The following is a 19,436-nucleotide window of genomic DNA, read 5'->3' on the forward strand; positions in this document are numbered from 1 at the left end:
ATTTGGCTCATTAAATAATTCTTAGTTTTTGTCTATAAGTACCTTGCATCACTGTGTTCTTTTCCTGACATCTCACAAGCCAAACAAGGATGTACCATCGTTTTTTTCCATAAGAAAATATCGTTGGTATAGCTTAAAGAAGTAGCTAAGAATGTATTCAGGGGTGAAAGGGTTGTTCAACAGAAGCCAGAAGGTGAAGGGAACGGTGGTGTTGATGCGTAAGAATGTGCTTGACATCAACAGCATAACGAGTGTGAGAGGGCTTATTGGCACCGGCATCAACATAATTGGCTCAACAATTGATGGTCTTACTTCCTTCTTGGGTCGTTCTGTGTGTCTTCAGTTGATTAGTGCTACCAAGGCTGATGGTTAGTTCTTTCTCTCTCTCTCCTTGCACTGTATAATATTAACTCCTCCTTCCTACTTTCGGAAGGAAATTAAATCAAAGATATTTTTTAAAATACAAATCTAAACATAAAATATATATTATATTCCATTCTTTATCATCCTTATCAATAACCTGATCAGTTTTCACTAGGCTGACTAATCAGCCGGCAACAACTAGATTGACTTAAATTCATAAAATATATGTTTTACAGCAACAGTCGAAATATATATAAGAAAAAAATATGACACATTAACTAAGATAATTCATTACATTTAATTGTATAAAAAAATGAAGAAATAATAAAAATGTTTTAAAAAAATTTACATTAAAGAGATGAGATTAGCTATGCATCATGGACACGCATGGGAGCTGAGGAAAAGGTGGTTGAAAGTATAGAATAAAGGATAAGAGAAAAGGAAAAATTAATATTTTTATGTTTTAGAAATTAAACAGATAGAATTTATTTATAAGAAAAACAAAATTAATAAATAAATTATTTTTTGATAATTCAAATAGTTTTTTTATTTCCTTGACGTGAAGCTTTTTGATGAGTGTCTATATATATATACTTCACTGGCTTAGGCAGAAAAAAACTGTGATAGTATTACTTTTAAACATATATTGCATGCTCAATCACAAAACAATCTTAATATAGTCTTGAATTTATGTATATTTTGAACTTTTGTAGGAAATGGAAATGGGGTAGTTGGAAAGAAGACCTATTTGGAAGGTATTATTACGTCGATACCAACATTGGGAGCAGGCCAATCTGCGTTCACTATTCATTTTGAATGGGACGCAGACATGGGAATTCCTGGAGCATTTTTAATAAAAAATTATATGCAAGTTGAGCTCTTCCTAGTGAGTTTGACTCTTGAAGACATTCCTAATCAAGGAAGCATGCACTTTGTTTGCAACTCATGGGTTTACAATTCTAAAGTTTACGAAAAGGATCGGATTTTCTTTGCCAGTGAGGTAAAACTATTTACACCTAGAAACTATCTGCATACTACATAGTGTTGTTGTTGTTTTTAACCCAAGCAACTATATCCATATGTTTATAAAATGAAAATGTGTAAAATATTAATTTGGTTTCTCAAGTATTATTTTCTCCCAAGTAATCTTTAAAGTAATATTTCAATATGGATAACTATGTAACATGATTTTTAATATTTGACAGATTACTTGTAAAATTTTGTTATGTTAAAAACTATATATATATATATATATATATATATATATATATATATATATATATATATATATATATATGAGAGAGAGAGAAAGTAATATTTAAGGATGAAATTGATGGTTTATTTAAATAAAAAATACGAATTTTCACATGAAACATCTGCATCTGCACCACTACACAATTATAAATAGCAATGTTGTTTGTTTTGCTAGCTAGATTAATTTTTGATTCAATAATAATGAACATTAAATAAATATATTGCAGACATATGTTCCAAGTGAAACACCTGGTCCATTAGTGACATATAGAGAAGCAGAATTGCAGGCTCTAAGAGGAAATGGAACAGGGAAGCGCAAGGAATGGGACAGAGTTTATGATTATGATGTTTACAATGATTTGGGCAATCCTGACAGTGGTGAAAACTTTGCTCGTCCAGTTCTTGGAGGATCTCTCACTCATCCCTACCCTCGTAGGGGAAGAACCGGTAGAAAACCAACAAAGAAAGGTTACACAACCTCTATTTCTTAAGCATAACTCAATTTTGTTTCCAATTCTTTTTATTAATAATACTATCTAGTTTAATTTTCATAAATGATTAGTGTAACAAATTTTACATCATCAATCAATTAAAACTCATCTTTTTTTTCAATGAAACTAAAAATCTTCTTAGATATATTTTTTTATAATAATTATTATAAAAATTAATAAACTATCGTGCATGAACATAAATCTATGATGTAACAATAGTATAAAAATTATGAATATAATTTATTGTATTGTTCCACTCTTGACAGATCCCAACAGTGAGAAACCTGGCGAGGCTTATATACCAAGAGATGAAAATTTCGGTCACTTGAAATCATCTGATTTCCTTACTTATGGGCTAAAATCTTTAACTCGAAGCTTCTTGCCTGCACTCAAAACTGTTTTTGATATAAATTTCACACCGAACGAGTTTGATAGCTTCGAAGAAGTGCGTGCACTCTGTGAAGGTGGAATTAAACTGCCTACAGATATACTTAGCAAAATTAGCCCCTTACCTGTGCTCAAGGAAATCTTCCGCACTGATGGTGAAAGTGTCCTAAAGTTTTCAGTACCTGATTTAATTAAAGGTATATCCTATGTAAAGATTTATATATATTTACCAAAAGATATATATTGTATTTATATATATGCTACATGTAATGTGAAACTTAAACATCTTAACAACACATTTAGCAGCGCTAGAAAACTTGTGCATTGTTGAATTTTGTAATCCAATTTGACGGTTATTTTCTTGATTGTTTGGAGTAGTTAGTAAATCTGCATGGATGACTGATGAAGAATTTGCAAGAGAGATGATTGCTGGTGTAAACCCTTGTGTGATTCGTCGTCTACAAGTAATTAAGTCCAAATGTTATACTATTGTTTAGTTTTTCCATGTTAAATTTGTACTTTGTATGACATAGTGAAGGAAAAATCATTGTATGACATCTTTCCTCATGATATTCTTTAATGAATCACAGGAGTTCCCACCACAAAGCAAGCTTGATCCCTCAGTCTATGGTGATCAAACAAGTAAAATGACTATAGATCACTTGGAGATTAACCTTGAAGGGCTCACAGTAGATAAGGCAATATATATCAGATGTGTTTCACTTCAATAAAACACCATATGGGAATTTCTGCTATCCTAAAGACAACACCACATTTTCTAATATATTCTTTCAAATGCATTTTTTTGTTATTAGTTGACATTTATTAAGACTAATAAAATCATGTAAGAGACTCATTAGATAAGAAATGAGACTTCCATGATGTTGTTATCTAAATGAATTTCAACTAATAAGAATATGATTAAGAATGTGTCGTTAACAATTGTCTTGCTACTACTTTGTATTGAGTCATTTTATGTGTTATTTGAATCTATGAAACTAAAGGTGTTTACATTGCATTTGTGGAGCAGGCGATTAAGGATCAGCGATTATTCATATTAGATCACCATGACACATTTATGCCATTTTTGAGAAGGATAGATGAATCTAAATCATCAAAGGCTTATGCCACTAGAACAATCCTTTTCTTGAAAGATGATGGGACCTTAAAGCCATTGGCCATCGAATTAAGTTTGCCACATCCAGGTCAACAACAGCTTGGTGCCTATAGTAAAGTCATCTTGCCTGCAAACCAAGGTGTAGAAAGTACAATTTGGCTGTTGGCAAAGGCTCATGTTATTGTGAATGACTCGTGCTATCATCAACTCATAAGCCACTGGTCTGAACTCTCTCATTCTGATCATTAATTACAAACAATTTTAATATATGCATGAAGTGATTCTCAATCTTTATATTTTTCACATGGGGTTACTGTAGGTTGAATACTCATGCCGTGATTGAGCCATTTGTCATAGCAACAAACAGGAATCTCAGTATTCTTCACCCTATTTATAAACTTCTATTTCCTCACTATCGTGACACAATGAATATCAATGCACTTGCTCGACAATCACTTATTAATGCTGATGGCTTTATAGAGAAAACCTTTTTGGGTGGAAAGTATGCTGTGGAGATATCTTCGTCAGGTTACAAAAATTGGGTTTTCCTCGACCAAGCATTACCTGCTGATCTCATCAAGAGGTAACCCTATATGAACATGAACCGTGTAAATAAATTTATATCTGACACAACCCTACTTCATGCAAGAGTTCTATGAACTTAAGCATGAAAAATGCAATGGCTTAGTTAATTATCTTATTTTAAACTTTCAATTTTTTTTTTTTAATAATGAGAACCACAAGGACTAGTTTGCAGGCAACTCGAGTTTTGATCTTATTAAGGCATGTCAAAATTAGCTTTCTTAAAAATAAAAAACATACAGTAACATATATCTCAATTGTAAAAAAACGCATACAGTATATATCTCTTTAATGATGGCCAAAGTAGTTATATAACATTAACATACTTTTGTTGTTAATAAGAAATTCTTTTGTGATGATTAAGAGGAATGGCTATTGAGGATTCATCTTGTCCCAACGGCCTTCGTCTTGTGATAGAGGACTACCCTTATGCTGTTGATGGACTAGAAATATGGGATGCTATTAAGACATGGGTACAAGAGTATGTCTCCTTGTACTATGCAACAAATGATGCAATTAAAAAAGACCATGAACTCCAAGCATGGTGGAAAGAAGTTGTTGAGAAGGGACATGGTGACTTGAAAGACAAGCCTTGGTGGCCTAAAATGCAGACTCTTCAAGAGCTTATTCAATCATGTTCTACTATCATATGGATTGCTTCAGCTCTCCATGCAGCTGTTAATTTTGGACAATACCCTTATGGTGGTTTTATCCTAAACCGTCCAACTCTTAGCAGGAGATGGATTCCAGAAGAAGGAACTCCAGAATATGACGAGATGACAAAGAATCCTCAAAAGGCTTATTTGAGAACAATCACGCCAAAGTTTCAGGCTCTTGTTGATCTTTCAGTGATAGAGATATTGTCAAGACATGCTTCTGATGAGGTCTACCTTGGACAGAGGGACAATCCAAATTGGACCTCTAATCCAAAGGCAATAGAAGCCTTTAAAAAGTTTGGAAAAAAGCTAGCAGAGATTGAGACAAAAATCTCAGAAAGAAACCATGATCCAAATCTTAGAAATCGAACCGGGCCGGCTCAATTGCCCTACACTGTGCTTCTTCCTACCAGTGAAACAGGGTTGACTTTTAGAGGAATTCCCAACAGCATCTCTATCTAAATGAGTGTGGCTCAATCGTATTGTACTTTTACTTTTGAATATCTCATATACGTACGCAAGCTTATGTTTATTTTAGGGTGATGTTTAGTAATTGTGTTTGTTTGAGTAATATTGTATTTAGGGTAAGATTTAGTAATATGGGTGATGTTCAGAATGCTAATTAATAAATAAGCTCTTTAGCAAACTACTAGCTTGTTATTGCAGTTGACAGGGAATTGTTTCTTCTCCCTTCAGCTGTTTTAAGTTCTATTCTATATTTGAGCATTGTAATATTTGCACTGTGTTATTGGTGTCAAGATTCGACCAATCAATTCGATTAATATTAGAGTAAATAATATATGCTGTAAAAAAATAATATTATATCTAATCATATGTTAACTTAAATGATTGATAACATGATTTTTTTACAATAAGAAAGTATTGATTTAATTTTTAAAAATTCAAACCACATTTATTTAAACAGTATATATTTAAAATTTATATCCATAATTTTTCAGAAATCTGATTTCGATTATATTGAAACTGATTTTAAAATTGGTTTAAACATAGCTTGGTTTGATTTGTCATATTAATTTGTGATGTTCCAATATGTAATATCCGTAAATAATGCTCCAATATATAACATATTTTATCCCTGCTATAAGTGATAATGAGCTAGAGAAGCTCAAATTTTCTACAGAACAAAGGGAGAAATTTCACATGTTGTACAATCTAAAGCAGCTGAAGAAACACGCTTTTGTCTACATGGATCTAAAACACGCTTTTGTATATATACTGTAATGGGTATTGCTTACTCTCTTGTTCCTATTCTTATATATATAATATAAGATTTAATTATCTAATTATTCAAGATTAAAAAAAAGTGATTAATTTAATTAAGATATAATAATAAATTTTTCTTTCCTTTGGCTTAAAAAAAAGAATAATAAATTTATCTTAAATTTATAATTTTTTTCTAAAATTATCATTGTTATTCATACTTATTTGTCGTCTAATGATTTATCAATATATTATTTCTTCTTCTAATGATAGATATTTTTAAAATAAAAATAATTAACACAATGAACATTGTAGATTAGATCTTATAAAAAAAACAAATATCATTTTAAGCTTTAATATTAGAAATAGGAACATAGGACGTAATATTCTTAAGACATTGGTTAATAAATTAAAAGAAAAAAAATATTTATTGTAAAAGCCATATAAAAACGTAAAAAATTATGAATAATACAATACAATTTTGAGCATCCTAATAAAAAGTTGTTTCTCTTCATTTCTTAATCAATGTACTTTACACATTGATTAACATTTACCTACTTTTATTGAAAGTTGGTGTACTTTGGCAACAAATTTTTATACATTGACGTTAGTTATTGGTTGCTCGTTGGGTAACTAGGAGCCATCTCATATGATGTTTTTACCAGCTTTTTTAAATTCTATTCATGTATTGTATGTATGCTTGTTTTTGATGGATCTTATTCGTGTACTATTTGGTTTGGCACGAGAATGAATACCTTGTGTTCCACCTTATTGTCTCTTTAATTTATTAATGAATTTTACTTTTGCTTTTAAAATAATACTTTCACAACAATTATTTTGTTTGGATGGTCTGTGACTAATATTTGAATAAATGAGACAAAAAAATTAAAAATTAAAAATTATACATGTATATATTGCATATATATTAATCTTTAATTTAACTATAAATTAATTAAGAATTAAATATAAAATAATGTTTAAATATAAAACAATATATTTTAGCTATACGTTGGTTACAAAATTACAATGAAAAATGCGCAGTTAGTGTAGACGAACACACGATGAGGCCACACTATACCTAATAGTAATAACAACTATATTTATGTAATATATTACGTATCCAAAAAGTAATATTTTCTTTTGATGAATAAACTAAAAAATATATTTGGGTTTCAAAACCTTACCTGGCTGTTTGTACGTGTCACGTGAAATATTTTTTTAATGAAACCGATGTAAGACGCGTTCACATGTTTGGCTCTTTAAATTTGTTGCCGGTTGCTGACTTCCAGCGACAAGAACTACTTAATAATAAGTCATGATAATGACAATTATATTGAAGAAAACACGTTTTGGTTTGTTCACATCACCTCGATCGTCGATTGCGGTTACCAAAAATTTCTGACAGATGACTTCATTCGTTGAGGTTAGGTAATGGATCCCGTAGGTGTTTTGACGATGAAAATATTAGAGTATGTTAGTAATAATGATAAGACAGATTCACAATCATGCATAGTTAAAATTTTAAGGATTATCATTGAATATTTGAATTGAAAATGATTTTTGAAGAAAATTATCATAGGAAAAAAATTCGTACTCGTTTGAAAGAAAAATTGTTGAAATATAAATATGAGGTGAAGATTCATATTAGATAAAAATAAAAAAAATTAAATATTGTATAAGTAAAAATAATATTTATAAATTTAAGCATTAAAGTTTTAAATTATGATATTAAGTTTTCTTATATTTAGAATAAGTCTCCAATTTTTACCGCTCAATATTTAGTTTTTAACCCTAATGTAATTATGGAATCAGCTAGAGCTATACTGAATATTAGAATATACATTAGTAACATGTATACAAGAAGATACAACTGTCAAACTGTTGCTCCAACCACTAGACGACCAAAATCAATAAAATATATATATATATATATATATATATATATATATATATATATATATATATATATATATATATATATAAAAGCATTAAAATTCATATAAAATATTTATATTTTTTTTAAAATGATTCAAAAAATATAATAAAAAATATATTTACATAGAAGATATTAAACATATATTTAAAGACCCTAAACTACAAATTAAATGACAATAACCAATTCCATATTTCACCAAAAATTTTAATAAAAAAAATTGGTATTTAAGTTAATTGTATTTTTCGTACAAGAATTCTTATTAATCATATTCCAAAAACCTACTAAATGTGACTAAATTATGTTACTCTAAATTATTTTTGAGAAAAATACTAAATAATTTACTTTCAGAAAGTTAAAAAATTGAAGAAGAAAAATATTTGTTGTAACACGTGGGTCTAGGTCTATCCACTAGGATTGAAAGATGGATGTTTCTTGATTTGTTTGAAAAATTAAGTAGTCAATCTTATATATGGTGTTTGTAAAGTTGGACTCATTAAGAAAGGTTAATAGAATTATTTGATTACAAATAGACAATTATTTATAACTTTTAAAGTAATAATAATAGGATTTAATTATCATTTTGGTCTTGAAATTTGATTGATTTTTAAAATTTTTAACATAATAAATTGATACTTTAGAATAATTTTTATTATGACAATTTTAAAATACAAATTCAAACAATTAAAAAGTAAAAATTAATTTATTTCAACTAAAAATCATAAAAAATGTCAATTTATTATACCAAAGATAAAAAAGTAATTTATAAAAAATAAGGGCAAAAAAATATACAAACCCCAAATTCAAGGACTTATGTCTAATAATAATAAAAACGACATATTATAAAAGCAGAATAAATATTACAAAAATAAGAATATTTTATTGCTACTTAAATAATATTATTTACATACTTAAATTTCCAAACATAATAATTATCTAATACTTTTTTAATTACCTAATAAAAAAAACTAATTTGAAAAAGGATGGGGGCCCTGCTGATTTGGCACCCCTCATGTTGCCATAGTCACAGTAGTCGTGGAGGTTATGGCGGCGGCTTGCAGTGGTGCTGTGTGTCGTCCAATGGAAGAAACGAAAGGAAGAAGATGGAGTAAGGGTAAATTTGCAAAAAGGGGTAAAGGATAAAAAAAAGAAAAATCGATTAATTTAAAACATTCATTATCAATGTTCCATGCCACATTTTTTTTTAAGGAAAAAAGATAGCAAGAACTAAAAATATAACAACTAACTTGCAGATTCAAGTTACACATCAAGGCATTAATTGATAATTAGATTTGGCTACTATATATATCTAACCGCTCGGTTGCTTGAAAATGCAGGGATTTTTTTTATTTTTATTTTGTTGGAGTTACATAAATTAAATGCATGGATTAATGAATAAGAAGTTTGTTGTGAGCTGATACATGTGCACGTGATCATAAGAAATTAAGCACATTTTTTATTCAAGTTGATATAGTATCAAATCAAATCAATGCAACATTTTAAACAATTTGATGTTAATTACTGCTTCATTGTATAATTTCATTTTATTAATAACAGTTTCTGAAAAATAAATAAATACTTAATTAATTATACGAATTGCAAATTTTTATATGCTTAAATTATTTTAAATTCTCTTTTAATTAATAATTGCTTAAGTAATATTACATATATCCCTGCTTACATTCATTGTTTTTTTATTATTTGAAAAAAAATACTGAATAATATAAATATCTAAATGTACAATAATTAAAATAAGTAAAATATCTCATGTATGTACGTATTTAGGTTATGTATGGCCATACCTTTTTTAGTTTAAAAGCTACCTTTAAAGTTAAAGCTCAAAATAAAGAGCTTTAAAAATAAACTGTTTGATAATTTTATTTTTATTACTTTTTAGTTTTAAAGTCCCTTTAGGTTAAAAGCTGGTTGGTAATTTTTATTTATTTTTAAAATAAATTAAGAGTTTACAATAAATAAATAAAATTAAAATAAACTAATATATGCGAGCATTATTTAATGGGAAAGTTTGTGAAGACACTCAAATTGGGAAATCAATGGAAAATTCAGAAAATGTATTTTTTGTTGCATTGGAATTCGAATAAAGAATTGCTTGAATAAACTTCTTCACTTAAGCTATAAAAAAGCCCCCCTACCAACTTAATTTTGAGCTATTTGTTTTCAAATTTTGTTCTATAAAAATTAGTAACTTTATTTTTTTTCTAATTATTCAATGACCAAAATTAAATGAGGTCTTTCAAGTGGCAAGTTGTTTTTTTATCACTTCGTTCCAAACTAAATTTTACAATAACATTCCTTTAACTTGGATCCAGAAAAGTTTTTCATGAAAAGTGTTTGACATAAATGACTTAAACACTTTTGGCTGCTACTGGTATATTAGACATAAAATTAATTTAGTTAGTTACTAAAAGTTATTTGAGTAAGTTAATTGGTTACTTAAGTTATAGTTACTAGAAGTTATTTGAGTAAGTTAGTTATTTTCTATCTTTGTATAAATACATCAACTTTGTAATACTTTGATCAATGAATGAATTCGAAAATTATCGTTCATTTCTTTCATTCCTAATATGGTATAAGAAGTTTTTGCTTCCGAGTCTCTTGCTTCCTATTGAAGCTATTTATGGTTCTACCCGGTGGTGTAGATAGTGCTGTTAGCCCTTGCTTTGTGGCGTCGAGCCCTGACTCGATGGGGCGTGTTGCGAGTCCCACATCGGGTGATTCACATTGATGATTAAGTTCTTATATGTCTGGGTAGGCCACCCCCTTATGAATTGTTTTTTAAGGGGACCTTTCGGATGGCTAGTTGGTTCTTTTTTTTCTCTCATGGCCATGGATGTCATTGATGATTAAGTTCTTATATAACTGGGTAGGCCACCCCCTTATGAATCATTTTTTTTAAGGGGACCTTTCGGATGCCTAATTGGTGATTAAGTTCTTATATAGCTGGGTATGTCACCCCCTTATGAATTATTTTTTAAGGGGACCTTTCGGATGCCTAGTTGGTTCTTTTTTTTCTCTCATGGCCATGGATGCCATTGATGATTAAGTTCTTATATAACTGGGTAGGTCACCCCTTTATGAATCATTTTTTTAAGGGGACCTTTCGGATGCCTGATTGGTTCTTTTTTTTTTCTCTCATGGTCATGGATGCCATTGATGATTAAGTTCTTATATAACTGGTTTCTCATCCTTTCATCGTGTTTTCGACAAAGGCTTAGTTGCTGATGTGGTATTGTGGATGAATTGGCGTGGAGCGGTTGCGGTGCTCATTTATGCTACCGCATTGTGATACCTCTTCGAGCGTGTTGGTTACAATTTCTTGTCATTCGTCATCCAAGTTTTTTGCCAACAAACTTTGATGCTTGCTTTGGACTCTTGGAAGCCGTCGAAGTTGATCGAAGATTTCTCGAAGTTTTTATTTTGATCAATGTATTTCCGACATGTTTCGCTTTATTTCCTGTTTTCAATTTTTTTTCTTTTTTCTTTTATCTTTCTTCTTTAATGTTGATGTATTGTATTCTTCAAGCTACAAGTGTTTTCAACATATTCCAGCTTGTGGGGGGTATTAGACATAAAATTAATTTAGTTAGTTACTAAAAGTTATTTGAGTAAGTTAGTTGGTTACTCAAGTTATAGTTACTAGAAGTTATTTGAGTAAGTTAGTGTTAGTTACTATCTTTATATAGATACATCAACTTTGTAATACTTTGATCAATGAATGAATTGAATGAATTCGAAAATTATCGTTCATTTCTTTCATTCCTAATATGGTACTCTGGTAGTCGCTTTACTAGTTTTCTTGTTCCATATGCAAGCAACTCCTCTCCATTTTAAAAATAAAAAAAATAAAAATAAAATAGCATTCTCTGAATTCATCTTAAAATATTTTTTAAATAAATTTCAAACAGAAAATTGATTTTAATTATAATGTTAATAAAACATTCAATTTTTAAGGAAATAACCTAATTATTTATGTTCAAGCTTCAATAGTTCAACTTGATCGGGTGACTTTAAATATTTTTTTAATAATTCTCTTGATTGAATTTCACGTTCCCTTTTTTCTATTTTAATTTAAATATTTCTTTAAAATTCTCTTAATTTTTTTTCTCTTCTACAAACCAAACATACACCAGGGGTGGTCTGGATCGGGTGATTTTAAAGCTGAACTGCTAAAAGTGCTAATAGGAGGTGGATATTAACGTTTGACATTGTATCTGTTATGGACAAAGAGACATATATTTAAGAGCAGGGCAAAGTAGTTTATTGCATGAGTGGGGAAGTAGTTAGCTGCATGTAATACTTCCTCAGTACGTAATTGGAAGCTTTTTCTTTTTAGAAATTGATTTATTTTTATAAGATATTTTTAAATTTTTAGATGTATTAATTATTTTTTTATATTCTTATTTAATTTAATTATTTTTTCTCTAAACTCTAATAAAAACGATTAAGTGAATAAAAACATAAAAAAATGATAATTTTAGAATGATAATATAAATAATTAACAAATTTAATATAATTAACTAAATTAATCATTTTTTAGGAGATATAAATTAATTGAAATAGTCTTCTAATTAAAAACAAACGAAGTATAATGTTATGAGAAACTTAAAACTTGGTGGTTGTCGCTTCCTGTGACAAACGAAGTATAATGTTATTGCATTTAATTGATTTTAAGTGTTAGTCATATTCTACTTCCTACATCGTTTATAAAAAAAATTAATATAAAAATTGAATATGATTAACACTTGGAGGCGTCCATTAGAATGACGTGTTCCGTTACAAGACAAATTTGTATTTGAAATCACTTTTAACATGTAAATATTTTTTTCAAATCACCTATTTTGATATTTGCTCTTACCAAATTATTATATTCGTACAAGAGTCTATTTAATTAGACACTCTAACAAGTAAATAAATAAATAAATGAATAGACGCTCAAACAGCACTTCTGGATCTTAACATCTTAATCTCATGATTTATCATATTTATGACAGATGTATTCTTTAGAGTGGTATGTACTAAGACATGCATCATTTTGGTATCTATAAATATTACCTTAGATTGTATTATTGCTCACAACTCACTAGTCATATTCCGATCCGTAAGAAAAGATCGTTGCAATGTCTTCAATGATGGTGAAGGGGAAGGTGGTGTTGATTCGGAAGTATGTGCTTCAAACCATATCCAATGCCAAGGAGCTTGTTGGCAATGGCTTCAACCTAATTGGCTCATCAGTCGAATATGATATTACTAAATCTGTGTTTTTCAACTTGATTAGCCGCACCAAGTCATCCAAGGATAATTATTGTTAGTCCTCTCTCTCTCACTTCAAATCTTCAAAACAAATTACCAAATATATAAAAAAACATTTTTTCTTAATCTTAAATATAAGAAAATTGTTTTTCCACGTGAATTACATGCATCTACAGTCATTCCCACGCGAGAACTGTATTTTTTATATATGTGATATTTTTCAAAACTTTTTCTTTCTTTAGTTTTCTTTTTAAATTTTTTTCTTATGTTTCAAAAGTTATCCTATATATCATTATTTATAAATTTTTATATAATTAAAAACATTTTTTGAATAATTATTTTGAAAATCATATTTTAAAAAAATTCAACCAGTTGATACTTTAAAAAGTTTTTTTTACAAACAATAGGCTAAAATTCATTAATTAAATCATATCAAAGTAATGGATAATATTCTCATTGAAGTGATAGAATATGTAATTGAATATCACATGGTTAACATAGATTGCTACTAGCTTAATCGAAGAGATAAAATAAGTTGGAGTGTCAATGACTTTTTATATTAGTATTTTAATTTGTAGACAAATAGGAAAGTAATTTATGTTGATAATGATTTTTTTATTTTTGTTTTAGAAATGTTAAATAAGCATTTTTTATATATTTTGTATTGTAGATTACAATTATATATTTATTATGTTTTATAGATTTGTACATGCATATCATCTTAAACATATTGTATCTAATATAAATTTTAAAGATCGGATATGTATTATATTGTATCATAGCTTTATTTTTTTTGGAATTTTAATTATTTCATTTATTTGTATGGTTTTTGTAGCAAAAGATGGAAAGGAGGCCTGTTTAGAGAATAATGCTTCGGTGTTACGAAGCTTGGGAGGGAAAGAGGAGGAATTCGACATTTATTTTGAATGGGATGCTACTGAGATGGGAATTCCAGGAGCATTTTACGTAAAAAACCATATGAAAGATGAGTTCTTCCTTGTGAGTATGACTCTTGAATATCCACTTCCAACATGTGACCGCCACAAGGACAAAAACAGTATCATTCACTTTCTTTGTAACTCATGGGTTCACAATCATGGATGCTACAAAACGCATCATCGCATTTTCTTTGACAATAATGTAAGTCAAACGATTAATTATAGTCATGATGTACAATTAATAATTAATTAGATTCATGAAATTTATATGAACATATATTGCAGCCATATCTCCCTGGTAATCAAACACCAGAGGCATTACGAAAGTATAGAGAAGAAGAGTTGGATAATTTAAGAGGAGATGGAACAGGAGAACGCAAGGAATGGGATAGGATCTATGATTATGATGTCTATAATGATTTGGGCTATCTAGATAGTGATGAAAAGGATGATCACCCAATCCTTGGAGGCACCCTCTATCCCTACCCTCGTAGGGTTAGAACTGGCAGAAAACTCCTCAATGACAAAAATATTAATGGTACATTTAGACTCTTTTTTCCCCTTTTGTTTATCATGTTTTAATTAGTGAGGCTTAAATATTTTCGGGTCCTTCAATTCTGTTTTTGGTTTTTTAAATCTAAAAGTAATTATTTTTGTCTTATAATTAAATGATAGTCCATTGTTCATCTTTAAAGTTTTTTTTTTCTTAAAAAAAAATCATCTTACCATTTTAATTAGTCTTCTAATAAGACAAAAAGTTGGTTTTCTTCGAATTGGGAAGACAAAAATAATCAAATTTAAATTTAAAGAACCAAATATGAAAATTAGATTAATTAAAATGAGGTGAAAAAAGATAAATTTATGCATTACTTTAACAAAGAAATCGATTTTTTGCAGTGCTTCAAGAAATTTTGCTTTCTTGGCCACGCAATCTATGTTCTGAATGTTAATATTATTGATTTGAAATTCTTGAAAGGTGGTAAATACGAGAAACCTGCAGACAATGTTATTTATGTGCCAAGGGATGAAAATTTCAGTCTGGAGAAGACAACAGATTTCCTTGAATTTGGAAAGAAATCTTTATCTGGAAAAGTGGAACCCTTGCTCCTATCTTTATATTTAAAGCTCACACCGAACGAGTTTAATGGCTTTGAAGAAGTGCAGAGACTGTATGATCAAGAAGGTGGCATAAAGCTGCCTATATCGACCACTATGGGTACTGAAAATGTCCTTAAGTTTCCAACACCTCATGTAATCCAAGGTACCTTAATTATACATCTTAATTATAATTTGGCGGGCACTCCAACGTAACTATTTCCAAATGATCCAATTTACAAATTATCGTTTTCTTTTTGTATATATAGCTAGCACATTTGCATGGATGACTGACGAAGAATTTGCAAGAGAGATGATTGCCGGTGTAAACCCAAATGTAATTCGCCTTCTAAAAGTAAGTCCAAATTTTAATTTTATTGTTAATCTTTTTTTTATTATTATTTGAAAGGAAAAAGATTAAAAATTTCCTTAATAAAACGTTTCAGCACAAGGTGTACTCAACTAATCCTAAAAAATACATCAGTCCACTGAATGTAAAAATGGCGTAAAAATAACATCTAGCTAATGATATAAAAATTCATGCTAGACATCTACCCATAATTTTATTGTTAATGCATCATCTATTGAATTGTTTTTATTGTTATTGTCTCTTTATCTGATTATTGGACATGTTTAATTTCAAGAAAGATACACGTATAACGATTTGTATAATAATTTATACAATATTATATTTTTTTTTATTTATCTTTCTCTTTCATTCTATTATTTATTACATTTTAAATTTAAATTTATTTTTTTATCTTTTTTTTCTCTTAATTATATATTTTATTGTATAATTTATTTTACAAGTATAATTTCTCTTTAATTTCCTCATCTTTATCAATGGCAGAGGGAGGATCTCGCACCGCGAAGGAGGCTAGATTGCAAATGTAATCATAGTACAATAACAAAAGAAAAATTGGAGATTAACATGGGTGGGGTCACAGTAGATGAGGTAATGATTGATCATATACATGCATGTGCTTCACGTAAGATAATTGAAATGCATATTGAATGAGTTTTGCATTAATAATTACATAGATTTGGAATGATTCGATCTTTGTAAATTTGTGGAATAATTAACAGGCATTTTGTAATAAGAGATTATTCATATTGGATTACTATGATGCATTCATGCCATATTTGAGGAAGATAAACGAGCTAGATTCTGCAAAGGCTTATGCCACGAGGACATTCTTGTTCTTGAAAGATGATGGAACTTTGAAGCCACTTGCTATTGAATTAAGCAAGCCGCATCAATGTGTATATGTCCTGCCACATCCACCACATATGCGTCCATCTCCATTTCTACATTATTATTTTCCGAGCCAAGTGGTGTTGCCTGCAGACAAAGGTGATGATGGTACAATTTGGCTATTGGCCAAGGCTTATGTTGTTGTAAATGACACCAACTATCATCAGCTCATAAGCCACTGGTATATATGTATATGAACTCCGCTCCTATTTAGAGTTTCTTTCGATAAACTTTTTCATAAAAGACAACATGAAATAAGTATTTATGCATAATTTATATTTTTTTAGAAATTTATTTGTTTTTTTATAAGATCATTTTTTTAATTTTCAATATTTCTGGGGTCGGTGTTCACAGGTTGCATACTCATGCAGTGATGGAGCCATTTTCCATAGCAACACACAGACAACTCAGTGTGCTTCACCCTATTTATAAACTTCTTCATCCTCACTTTCGTGACACCATCAATATCAATGCACTTGCTAGGCAATCGCTGATTAATGCAGGCAGCATTATAGAGCAAACATTTTTGCCCGGGAAGTACTCTATGGAGATGTCTTCAGCTGTATACAAGAATTGGGTTTTCACTGACCAAGCATTACCAACTGATCTCATCAAGAGGTAACCAATCTTATTAAATTAGAAATATGAACTTGTTCAATTATGGGAATATATATAAGAAAACAAAATTATTCCATGCCCTTTTAATGATGACACAATTAAAATGTTAACATTTTGTTTATTTTTTCCTTTGCTTGATTTAGAGGATTGGCAGTTAAGGATCACACTTCCCCACATGGCCTTCGCCTTATGATAAAGGACTATCCTTATGCTGTTGATGGATTAGAAATATGGGATGCTATTAAGACATGGGTCCAAGAGTATGTCAACTTGTATTACTCTAATGATAAGGCAGTTGAAGAAGATACTGAACTGCAAGCATGGTGGAAGGAAGTTGTGGAGAAGGGTCACGGTGACTTAAAAGATAACGAATGGCCTAAAATGAAGACATGTCAAGAGCTTATAGACTCTTGCACTATAATTATATGGATTGGTTCAGCTCTACATGCAGCTGTTAATTTTGGACAGTACCCTTATGGAGGCTATATCCTAAACCGTCCAACTCAAAGCAGAAGATTGCTCCCAGAACCAAAAACCAAAGAGTATGATGAGATGGTCAAGAATCCTCAAGAGGCTTTTTTGAGAACAATTACACCAAAGTTCCAGACAGTTATTGATCTTACAGTGATGGAGATATTGTCAAGCCATTCCTCTGATGAGATCTACCTTGGACAGAGGGACACTCCAAATTGGACCTCTGATCAGAATGCAAAAGATGTATTTGAAACATTTACAAAAACACTTGCAGAGATTGAGAAAAAAATCTCAGAAAGGAACAACAACCAAGAGCTTAAAAACCGAACTGGGCCAGCCAAATTTCCCTACACTGTGCTTCTTCCTACCAGTGAACCAGGGTTGACTTTTAGGGGAATCCCTAATAGTGTCTCTATCTAAAGGAGTGTGTGTGGCGGCTTCCTTTAGTATTGTACTTGCATCTTCCAATAAAATATGCATGCTTATGAGCATGCATCGTTGTGTCTGTGTTTGTTTTAAGTTATGTTATATGTATTGCTTCAGCTTTCCATTCCACTGTACGTTAAGCCGGAATAAATAAGCTCAGTGGCAGATTTCCTGTTATGACCGGGAATTCTTTTTATTTGAGCTTTGAGTTTTCTTTTGTTCAAAACTTATTATTATTATTATTATTATTTACTTTTTCTTCTATTTTATTTTTATTACTTTTTTTTAAGGCAAACATATTTTATTAAGGAAATGAAAAAGACTTAAAATAGACTTGTACAGTCCTGCACAACTATACCAAAAAATCTTCCCAAATAGAAAGCCTTTCAATGTTGAGGGATTTGAAACAAAAAATATCATATTCCCTCAAAAGATATACCCCCAAAAACTACACTATCTTTTAGAATTGTTATAAGCATCCTAATGGATTAGTGCATCAAATGAAATCAAATGAAATTGTTCAATAACTTAAAAGAAAAATTGTTCAATAAAATATGTACATCAAATGAAATCATTCTTATTATTAATAATTATAGATAATTTTTTTACTTGCTCTTTTTACTCTTTCTTTTTTTTTTCTTTTTTTTTTTATTGTGCTATGCACGCTAGTTGCACTAAAGTCTCTTAAGTTCGATCATCATGGCTTTCCAAAATTTTGTAGCGGTTTACAGCATAACCTCAAAAGTTCAATTTTGAAACAAAGGTTTATCTTTGCTAGAAAATAGTGATTGGCTTCTGATGATGTTTTCCCTTGTTGCATTTAAACTCCTTTTTCGTACGTATGCATGGTGTGACGTTAAGGGTGTGACGTGTGCGGGTAAGTTGCAAAGTGGTGAATTATTCTTTAGCTTGTCTGAGAGAAAGCGGATACATTTTATTCTTTTTTATTTGGTTTATTTGTAACTTTAAAGTTTAAACTACAAGTATAATTCAATTCTTTGCTGAAAGTGATGACTTGTTCTTTCGCTTGTATGAGAGAAGGGGATACATTTTATTCCTTTTATTTATTTATTTGGTTTAATTGTAACTTAGCCTACACGTACAATTCTATTCTTTTCTCCCATTTACAAGTACTTTCATCCTTACAATATTTATATTTAATGAAATTTACTAATGCAAAAAATTAGGTATAACATCATATAGGAATTAGTGAAGGAAGAAAAGAAAAAAGAGAGATAGCAAATTTAAAACCTCCAACTGATATTTCAAGAAAACTATATAATAAATTAATATTTGTTCATAAAAAATATAACATGAAATTAAATAAATAATTAAATTTAGGGTATCAACTAAAA

At 29.6% G+C, this 19,436-nt stretch overlaps 2 protein-coding genes across 2 annotated transcripts; both read left to right on the forward strand.

Annotated features, from left to right (window-relative positions):
- Window positions 1-5,584, forward strand: LOC114422280 (seed linoleate 9S-lipoxygenase-3-like). Its single transcript, XM_028388560.1, has 9 exons — window positions 1-368; window positions 1,077-1,363; window positions 1,845-2,085; window positions 2,375-2,692; window positions 2,874-2,959; window positions 3,086-3,193; window positions 3,526-3,833; window positions 3,932-4,195; window positions 4,559-5,584. Exons 1-9 carry the CDS (start codon window positions 152-154, stop codon window positions 5,310-5,312), a joined length of 2,583 nt encoding a protein of 860 aa, XP_028244361.1. The 5' UTR covers window positions 1-151; the 3' UTR covers window positions 5,313-5,584.
- A 7,529-nt stretch (window positions 5,585-13,113) lies between these two features.
- Window positions 13,114-18,282, forward strand: LOC114422279 (seed linoleate 9S-lipoxygenase-like). The gene is made up of 9 exons (XM_028388559.1): window positions 13,114-13,329; window positions 14,111-14,415; window positions 14,499-14,751; window positions 15,190-15,474; window positions 15,578-15,663; window positions 16,159-16,263; window positions 16,395-16,744; window positions 16,918-17,181; window positions 17,325-18,282. The coding sequence occupies exons 1-9, from the start codon at window positions 13,143-13,145 to the stop codon at window positions 18,073-18,075; spliced, it is 2,586 nt and encodes an 861-aa protein (XP_028244360.1). The 5' UTR covers window positions 13,114-13,142; the 3' UTR covers window positions 18,076-18,282.
- Window positions 18,283-19,436: the final 1,154 nt, after the last annotated feature.

This window comes from Glycine soja, chromosome 8, assembly GCF_004193775.1.
Source record: "Glycine soja cultivar W05 chromosome 8, ASM419377v2, whole genome shotgun sequence".
NCBI lineage: Eukaryota > Viridiplantae > Streptophyta > Magnoliopsida > Fabales > Fabaceae > Glycine > Glycine soja.